General features: G+C 35.9%; 1 protein-coding gene across 1 annotated transcript in view; it reads left to right on the top strand.

The window, feature by feature from the left end:
• The window catches only part of BIRC6 (baculoviral IAP repeat containing 6), a 281,200-nt gene that overhangs the window by 103,003 nt on the left and 167,751 nt on the right, over positions 1–10,446 (top strand). Inside the window, exons 12-16 of the mRNA XM_006882363.1 lie at positions 193–418; positions 1,366–1,526; positions 2,586–2,675; positions 3,167–3,298; positions 3,876–4,054. Coding sequence (XP_006882425.1) covers positions 193–418; positions 1,366–1,526; positions 2,586–2,675; positions 3,167–3,298; positions 3,876–4,054 — 788 coding nt within the window. The remainder of the gene's footprint in view (positions 1–192; positions 419–1,365; positions 1,527–2,585; positions 2,676–3,166; positions 3,299–3,875; positions 4,055–10,446) is intronic.

The raw sequence follows: 10,446 nt of genomic DNA, 5'->3' as shown, positions 1-10,446 counted from the left end.
ACATTTAAAATATTCCAGTGGACTTTTTCTTCTGTACTACTCTAAAGTTATAATTACTTTATATCTGAGCCAACTTTATTATTTTTCTTGATTTTGGTGTGTTATAATAGAAAAGGCAAAAAACACAAATTAAAACTATCTTTCTTCTTTCTCTAACCCTCCTTTTCAAATACTGTCTTGAATTATATTAAGGAGTTGACCTGTTGGTGGACCAGCCATTCACCCTTGAAATCTTGACGTCTTTAGTGGAGCTAACACGCTTTGAGACGTTGACTCCACGATTTTCAGCTACTGTTCCTCCGTGCTGGGTAGAAGTTCAACAAGAACAGCAACAAAGGAGGCATCCACAGCATTTACATCAGCAACACCATGGAGATGCTGCACAGCACACAAGAACTTGGAAACTACAGACTGACAGGTAAAATGTTCTTCTAATATATTTGATTATAAATTTAAACATTTGTTGAGGAAACTCTTTAACTTATGCATGATAATGACTTATTGCTTTTGTCACATTGATTTTAGAAATAAGAAATATTCTTTTTATTTTTAGGGGGATAATAGCATAATGAAATACAAACATTAAGAAATACTTGTATTTATTTTTATAGCATACAAAAATGCTTGCTTGTGCCCTCTTTTAGGTAACAGAATGACTCATGAGATTTGTATTCTGGTGAAGATAGATAGACCATATAATCTGTGGGGAGTGGTCCTGCTAACGTAAAGACAGCTATTTTTAATTTACCACCATGGGAGAAAGACGGACTCCTTCCAGGCGATTTATAGCCTCTAAAAACTTGCTGAAGGGTCACGTACAAGTCAGCTCCTGTGCTGTGGAGTTTGAGTTTGTATTTGCTTTTTTAGATGCCATTTATAGTATTTAATATATTTTGATAATCTCATGGGTAAGGAGGTTGCACAGTTATCCCAAGGACAGATGATTTGAGTCCACCAGTTGTTCTGCAGGAGAAAAATAGGCACTTTCCTCCTATGTGGATTATAGCCTCTGAAAATACGCAGGACAGTCACCTTTGAATTGGTTCTGATTTGATGGCAATGAGAGAAAGAAAAAGGTATAGAATATATAAAATATGTAATCTGTCATTCGGTCATAATTGCTATGAAGTATGTTAAAAACAAAAAAGTCTAATAACAGTAGTTTTAAGAGTGTGCTTGTGCGTATGCAGTAATTTTTACAAAACACAATAAAAGGAGTCAGTAAAAAGTACTGCTTACTCCATCCCATTGAGATACATTACATTTTGTCATCAATAGCAAATAAAATAGTATGACAGCTGATATTAATTAATAACTGTGGTTGAAGATTTTTGCTTTAATTAGTATTCCCTCCTTTATTTACAGCAACAGCTGGGATGAGCATGTATTTGAATTAGTTCTGCCAAAAGCTTGTATGGTTGGACATGTAGACTTCAAATTTGTTTTGAACTCAAACATCACCAATATTCCACAGATTCAAGTGACACTTCTGAAAAATAAAGCTCCAGGCTTAGGGAAAGTCAATGGTAAGAATGAATCAAAACTTACATTTTATCTTGTAGTTGGTTTCTTTTCTTTGAAACATTTTCAACTTGACTGTTAAAGTTTGACTTTCCTCCCCACATTCTAATGCTTTACTTATTTGATGATTTTATTTAGAAAAATTCATTTAAAAAAAACCCTCTTGGGTAACTCAGAAATTTTTAGAATTGCTTAAGTTTATATAATTTAATCATGCTCCTTTGAAATGAGATTAGTTCTTTTGTGAATTCGTTTTGCTTTCAGCATTGTTAATCTTAAACATTTTTCTTCCTAAGAGGAAACTTCATTAGGGGAAAAAAATCTTAGGGAATTTGAAACTAGTTTTCTGCCTCCCTTGAGAGGAAAATCACATAAGTTCCCAGCATAAAGAACATGTTAATTTTTCAGACACATGAGTCATTCTTTTAACGTTTTTCAAGAAATCCACCCTTCCATGTAAAGCCAGTAAATATCTTCTTTAAAAATTTAGAATGTGACAGTTCTAAGTTAATAAAACAATTTGCACACATTTATTATATTAGCAAGTAGATAGTCTCACTGTTTTATCTTTAATAGGTGAATTGAAAGAACTGGGAATAATTTCAGAGTAAAAGATCATCTTAAGTTTGAACTCTAGAGTTGTAAGAGATGAAGTCTGAAGGATTTCCTTGGTCAGAAATTATAAATGTATATATTTTGTATGTGTACCTGTAAATTATGACAGATTCTGATCTGGATCTAGGATATAAGCATTGGTATTTTAAAAACGATGAAAGTACTTCTATTGCGTAGTTTATGGCAAAAACTACAATGTGGTTTCCAGCAAATTTCCTAAGTGGATAGTTTTTCTAGTAATTATTTCTATTAAGATAGAATATACGAAACAATTAAATAAATCTGATTATCTGCCGTCCTTGAGAAAAACCACAGTAGGTCCCAACTTAAAGAATATTTTAGATTTTTAGGCACAGAAATAACTGATATTAAGCAAAATTAAGTTTACTAATATTTTTATCCTCTAGAAACAGCAGTAGATAGGCAGATCACCTTTCCTTTGTCTCCAGCTCTTAACATTGAAGTGGAACAAAATGGCAAACCGTCCCTGGTTGATTTGAGTGAAGAAATTCAGCACATGGATGTAGAGGAATCACAGTGTGAGTTAAATTATAGAGCTGTTGTCCCTGACAGTAAAAGGAGTAGTGATCTGAATGCATCATATTGGGCAGAGATTTTCTTACGGCTTGCATTTCTTGGTTTTAAGAACATAATTTAAAAATAACCTATAATTTTGCTTTGGCAATTATGCTTTAACTTTCAGCGCATCTTTGTGAAAACAGCTGCACTAATTTTTGCATTCTTGTTATTTAATGCCTTGGCAATGTAAATCAAGTATGGTTTTATAATTTTTATGAAAATTTTATTGTGAATTTTACATAATATGGGACTGGAAATAACATATTACTGAAAATAGTATAACAAATATTTGATTATCTTTCATTAGCCTGACAGTATTTAAGCACATAAAGTATGGTGTTTTATGTGGTGATGTTACATTTAAGTGCTATGGATATTTGTTTATTAGCTATTACATTTTATGTTACAATCTCAGTTAAAAGAAGAAAAAAATTTGTGTTTTTCTTTTTAGGTCTTAGATTATGTCCATTCTTAGAAGATCATAAAGAAGATATCCTATGTGGGCCAGTCTGGCTTGCTAGTGGTCTTGATCTGTCAGGACATGCGGGGATGTTGACCTTAACAAGCCCTAAACTAGTTAAAGGTAAAGGAATATATTTTCTAAAGCATTACCAAAATTATTTAAAAAAAATCTTTTCTCTTAAAAAAGTAATTTTTTCCTTTGAGACTTTTAATAGAAATGCTTGATTAACTGAGGTAATTTTCTTCTGTAAAAGATTATGTGGTTGTATACTCTTGTTTTCTGGCATGATGGTCTTGTGGATCTTTGATGGGTGGAGGACATAAAATAGTTAAGGGTGACTTAATGCTTTTAACAGAGCTTCAGTGAGTAATCATACATTATCTTCTTGATTAAAATGTTTAACTTCATTGATTTGGAGGGGGAAACCCATATCAAAATGTTGATAAATTAAAAAAAAATTTCCTAGGCTGTTTAGATAGAACCTCTGTTTTATTCATTCATTCATCTATTTATTTATTTTTTACTACCAACATGTTAAGGATGTTTAACCAATCTTCAGAGAAGACATTTTGATGATTTTGGACAAGTGCCTGTTTCTTTCTGTTAATTATTTAACATGTTTTATGAAGATGAATACCAATTTGTTCTTTTGGAGACTGAATTATTTACTCCACATTTTTTCCTCTCACTCTCCTAGGTATGGCAGGAGGAAAATACCGTTCATTTTTAATCCATGTCAAGGCCGTGAATGAAAGAGGAGCAGATGAGATATGTAATGGTGGTATACGTCCTGTAGTAAGACTTCCATCCCTAAAACATCAAAGTAACAAGGGATACTCACTTGCTTCACTCTTGGCAAAAGTTGCAGCAGGCAAGGTATGAAAAAAGTGTTTGAGCTTTCACAGTGGCATTATAATAATTGTGAATGAGATTTGGCACCCTTTATTGATCTTTTCATTTGCTTCTTGGTTTGTAGTTTTTTTTTCTTTAGAGTGACTTTAAATTTACATGATTAAGAGATATTTGGAATTAACTTTAGACAAAATATTTAGTTGTTATAAAGTGTACTCCAAACCCATACAAGTTTCTAATTATTATGGCCTTTTCCCAGGTTTTTGAAGGTTGTAAATTTTTAAGGGTTGGAGACTCTGAGACAAATGGTGGATTTGAAACACTGACCTTCTGGTTAGCAGCATAACATATAATGCACTATGCTAACAGAGCTCTAAAAATTCATTTACTTAGAAGTTATTTTTACATTTTAAATGATTATACTTATAAGATGTGAGAATTTTTGCCGTTTTGATCTGTAAAGGACATAATTTTTAATATGCCCTCTACTAGTAAACTGCCAATTTTTACTTTTATTTTTAAACACTTTATCATTTTTTTAGTTGAAAGTTTACATACAGAGTAGGTTCCCATTTACCAATTCTTAAACAAATTATTTTTGGACTTTGGTTATAATTTTCATAGTATATAACATTGTCATTGTCATTCTGTTTTTTCTGTTTCCACTGATCCAGCTTCCATTCCTTTCTTTACTTGCTCATCTTTGCTTTTGTGTTATTGTTGTTGACTTTTTGATCCTGTATAGTTGGTTGTTTAAAGGAACACGTTACTCAAGGGTGTTATTGTGTATTTCATTAGCCGATCTGTTACTTGGCTTTAAGATGACTTCCAGAAATAACTTTAGTACCAAATTTAAGTAGAGTGTCTTGGGAGAGATAGTTTTAGGCATTCCTTTAGTCCCTATTGGTCCAGGAGTCTTAACTTTTGTTAGGAATTTACATTTCATTTTATGTTTATTCTCTCATTCTATACAAAACCTTCTGTTGTTTCTCTAGTCGTTGATAGTGGTAGAATAAAAAGAGCAAAGGTATTTAGTGAAGACGCTCTTGCCTGACCTCTGCTAACTTCACGAGGGGATTCTGACTTCATCAACAGCATCCACAGCACATACTGTTTTGTCTGAGGTCAGACATGTCCCCCACGTTCCCACACCTCCTGCCAATTCCAGCACCAATTCTACTGCTCTACTGGGTCCGAAATCCTTTGCAATAACTACACAGATGTCACAGAACCATACTCAGTATTAGGATTTACTGGATAAGTTAACAAATGACAACTCAGATTTGAAACAGGATCGTTTCACTGTGTGCCTTGCAGCTTTAGGTCAGTGTTACAAAACTCTCTTGATCCTAAGGTATCCCATGTGACTTTCCCATCCTCCAGCAATCTTGGACAAAGGCCCTTGGCTCTGGCTCCAGGAGGCGGCAATTCCAGGTCAGCTTTTTCTCACAAAAGGGTTCTGGTTGTTGGCTGTTACTATGGTCCTGTAGGCCTTAGAGTGACTGGCATATCATTCTTTGGCCCCAGAGGCTACACACTGCGTTTTGTGTACCTTTCAGGCTAATAATTGAGATTTCCAGTATTTTGCCACTCAACTTGCTCAGTTTAGACCTGGTGAAATGGCCAGACAAGCCAGTCCCCTACTGAGTAAACTAACAACCTATTTTATATGTCCTGTCCAGCCATGTTTCAGAGTCAGGGGCAGTGGTCTAGTTAAGCTACTTTGAGCTGTTGACCCATTCACTACTCCACAAGTAGGCTGATACCATCTAGTATTTTCGTTTTAGGTTACAAAAGGTCTTGGTTTGTGTAATCATGCACATTAGTTCCTTCTTTGTGCCTTTGGTTTCCATTATTTTGTTTTGCAGACTAAGAGTAGAGACCATACTTCTATCTTAGATGACTGCACACCAGCTTTTAAGACCTAAGAAAACACTTACCAGCCTAGACTGTAGAATGTAAACTTTACATATTAAATTATGCCTTCTGATGTTGTTGTTCGGTTCCAACATGTGGAGTACGACCAGTAGCTACTCTTTGAACAACAGATCTGAACCGTGTCCTATCCTGTGTCATCCTTACGCCCCTTGACACACTAGAGCCCACTGCAGAAGTCACCATGTTAGCCTGCCTGGCTGAGGGTCTTCCTCTCTTTTGCCAGCCCTCCACCTTTCTGGGCATCATGCCCCTCTTTAAGGAATAGCTCCTCCTAGCAGCATGCCCTAAGTATTTGAGGTGAACCCTCATCATCTTTGCCTTCAAAGAATACTCTGGGTGCACCATTTCCAAAACATTTCTTCGTTGTTTTGGCAGTTCATGGGATGTTCAGCACTCTTTTCCAGCACCACAGCTGATACAAATTTACATTGATGTGACTGTATACATCTGTTTATATATTTTGGGAAATTGTATAGGTTGTAGCATTTTCCAAAATTGACTCTTGTGTATTTCTTGGTTTCTTTGTTCACATGGTCAGGTTTTACCAGCATCACCTATATTTGGTATTGTGTTTTCCATTACCAGAAGTAATAGGAGCTCTGGTGACTTAGTCCACAGTGAATCAGTGAATCAAACTGATAAACAAAAGGTGGCTCTTCTATGGTGGTTGCTCCACAGAAGAAAAGTGCATAATCTCCTGTACAGTTTACAGCTTTGCAAAAGGTGCTATGTGTTGGTTTTGATTTGACAGTGGGTGGGGGGGTTGCTTTTTAGAAGTGATTTTTCTCCTCTTCCTCCCATTCCTAGTAATCACTAAAGAATATTGCTTTCTGGGTGTGCATCCGTTCTGTATTTTTAAAAAATAAAGACCATGTGATATTTGTTCTTTTATTTTGTCTCATTCTACTTACCATAATATCTTACAGATTTCTTCATGTTATTTTTTTCTTGGAGTCCACAATATTATGTACAATTGTGTAGTATTCCATGCAACATTTACATCAGTTTTTAAAATCTGTGTATACGTTTATAGGCACAGAGATTGTCATCTTCTTGTGCTGTTGTAAGTAATGCTATAATGTACATGTTTTAGTTGTGTGCTCTTCAGTCAGAACCAACCCATAGCTGACTGTTCAGTGAGTTTTCAGAGCAAGTTTTTATTGCAAGGGAGGAATTGCTCATCCTTCTCCCCCACAGCAGCTGATTGATGTGACTAGTATGCCTTTGGGATTGCAGCACAGCTTCTTATCACTAGGCCACCAAACCTCCCTATAATGTATATATCTGTACTCGTGTCACTGCTGTTAGGTCATTAGTTAGCAGTTAGATTGTTGTGCCATAAGATATTTTTTAGCTAGCTTTTTGAGAAGTACCATAATCTTTTCATGAACTTGTACCATTTTAATGACAAGAATTCCGACCCCTCCAGAAACCTGGCAGCATTGGCAATTTTTTCATTATTGTGGTGGGATTTTTTTTGTGGGTTTTTTTTTTTAAAAAAAAAATGCTGCCATTTTTGCTATTGTGGGAGGTATTGATTTTCACATCTCTCTAATAATTAATGATTGTGAATGACTTTCCAGATCCTTGGTTCGTTTTTTAGTGTTTTGTCTTTTTGTTATTGGACTATACTTTATATTTTAGAGATTAGATCCTTACTAGGGATGTCATTACCAAAGAATTTTTTGAAGTCTCAAGGTTGGTTCTCTTTTTATTCACATACATAAGTCTTCGATGTGAATAAGTGATTATAGGAGATTATCTGATTTCTTACATGGTTTCTGTTGCTTTAGTTCTTCAAAGTCTGTTTGTGCTGATAATTAAAGACTCCTAGTTCTTTTGTTCCTGTGCTGTTTTTCTAGGAACTTTATAGTTTTAGCTTTGACCTTTGAGTTAGTTTTTATCCCCACTATTAGAGCATATCCTTGTATCATTTTTCTACAAAGTGATCTCCTATTTTATGAGCATCATTAGTTAAAGAGACTTACTCTAAGAAAAATTACTGATACCTTTGGATTGTAGTACTGGGAAGAATTTTGAATATGAGACAGAGTGCCAAAACCACCAAACAAATCTGTCTTGAGAAAGGGTAGCCAAAAAAAAGAAAGGGTAGCCAAGGACTTGTAGAAAGCATGCACGGTGAGATTTTGTCTCAGATACTTTGGGCATGTTACCAGGAGGGCATAATCCCTGGAGAAGGACCTTATGCTTAGAAAAGTAGTAGATCAGTGAAAGAGAGGAAGATCCTCAGTGAGATGGATTGGCAGTGATGGCAACAGTGGACATCAACATGGGAAGCATTATGGGGATGGCACAGGGTCGGAAAGGTTATATTCTGTCTGCATAGAGTTGCAAATTTTGGAGCCAAGTTGGCTGCACCTAAAAGCATCAATGGTAACAAGCAGGGCAGTGAATAAGGAAGCTAGACAAGGACTAATGAAGACTGAAAAAAAAATTGATTCATCTTCATTAATGTGTTGCCAAAGAATACTGAATACTGCCGGCCCATTGGTGTAGTCTGTTGGGAGTTGCATTGCTGAGTCAGACTGTGCCGCTCTTGTGGTTCAAGTCCACTAGCATGGATTGGTGGAAGAAAGATCGACTTCCTTTTCCTTGGTGATTCACAGCTTCAGAATCCCAGACAGGATCAGCGGTGAGTCTGTTCTGATTCAGTGGCTATGAGAGAATGAGACAAAGATAAAAAGAACAAGCAAATCTGTCTTGGAAGAAGTGCAGTCAGAATGCTTCTGAGAAGTGAGAATGGCATCCTCTTATATACTCTGGATATACTACAAATCCATGTCATAGGGGAAAGTCCTCACACTTGGCAGAGTCGACAACAAAGAGAAGAATCCTTAGTAAGATGCATTGACATAGTGGGCTGAGACGGTGGGCTCAGATACAGAGAAGATTAGGAGGTTGGTGCAGAGCATGTACATATTATTGTTGCAAACACTGGAGTCCACTTGATGACATCTAATAACAGCAGCAGCAACATACTAGTGGGATTGAGACGTATGAAGCCCAATTTTGCTATTCTTTAATATTTATTGCTTTAGTTATTTTGTATCTTTTCCTTTCCACATAAAGTTGACTACTGAATGTGGACAGAGAGTGGGGTGGAGCTCCCCAATTAAAACAAGATTGGAAGGAGGAGTGGCATCCACTTCCGTAATAGCGTGCCCTACCAGAAACCCTATGAACCTGGAGAGAGGATAAAAGGCCCCCAAGTGTCGAGGACTCTCCTTCATAGGGTCGCTATGAGTCGCCTGCGACTCGACGGCACTTAACAACAACACAAAGTTGTAGGTTCTCATTGCCATCAGTTTGAAACAGACTCTTAGTTGACCCTCCAACAGGTTTTCAGAAGCTGTAAATCATGTGGCCATCTTTGTCCTGTGGAACTACTGGTGGATGCAAACTGGTAGAGAGTTGACAGCTTCAGTTTAGCAGTGCAGCTCCTATGAACTACACTACGACAGTACCATTTCATTAAAGAATGCCTTGGAGTGGGTGGGGGCCTTAAATTTAGATGGGGTTTGCATTACAGCTATAGATTACTTTAGGTTGTATTGGCATTTTATACCACTAAGTCTTCCAATCCATGAGCATGGTATATTTTTCATTTATGTATTATCTCATTAAGTATTTTGGTTATTTTATCTTTCATGGAATAGTCAATATTTTCTTCTTGATTTCCCTTTTAGAGCCCTTTTTAAAGGGTACAGTGGAATCTTTTTGTTTTTTTCTTCTTTAGTTCAAGTAACTTTCTTGTGGAGTCTGGCAATTTTTTTGTATAAGATCATGTCATCTGCAAATAAGGACGATTTCACTTTTCCCTTTCCAATTTAGAGTCTTTTTTTTTATCCCTTTCATTCTTTGTGCTGGCTAGGACTTCCAGTACAATATTAATAAGAGTGGTGCAAAAGGGTATTGTTAACTTCATTTTTTTCTCAAGGGGATTGCTGTCATTCTTTTTTCATTGAGAATAACATTAACTCTTACATTTGCACATTTAAACACTAAATTATGCTGAGGACGGCCTTTCAAATTTTCCTGAGGTTTTGTTTGTTTTTAAAATTAGGAATGGGTGTTGGATTTTACCAAATGCTGTTTATACAATAATTGAGATTTTTTTCTTGCTTTTTTTATGTGGTAAGTTTAACTTACTGATTTTTCTGTCACCTTTTCTTCCTCATCCTTTGTTAACATTTGGGAGCAGATACTGGCTTCTTCCCCCAAAATGCTATAAGAAATTATTATGTATTCACAAAATACCACAAGAAATTGACATCACATCAAAGTGATATTAAGGCTCTATCTGATTTGCATATTTCTTTTCTACTGTTGACTGTATGATGCATATGTTTTTTTTTAAATTTTTTTTTATTGGGAAAAACATATTGGGGGTACAAGGAGGTGAGGGTTGGGGGCAGAAGGGTGAGGATGGGCCAGGATGCAGTTGCAGAGCTGCACAG

This window comes from Elephantulus edwardii, unplaced genomic scaffold (genome assembly GCF_000299155.1).
Source record: "Elephantulus edwardii isolate Elephantulus edwardi_28Jun2011 unplaced genomic scaffold, EleEdw1.0 scaffold00019, whole genome shotgun sequence".
Taxonomy (NCBI): Eukaryota; Metazoa; Chordata; class Mammalia; order Macroscelidea; family Macroscelididae; genus Elephantulus; species Elephantulus edwardii.
Note: the sequence above shows the minus strand (reverse complement) of the source record. Positions and strands in the feature narration are given on the sequence as shown.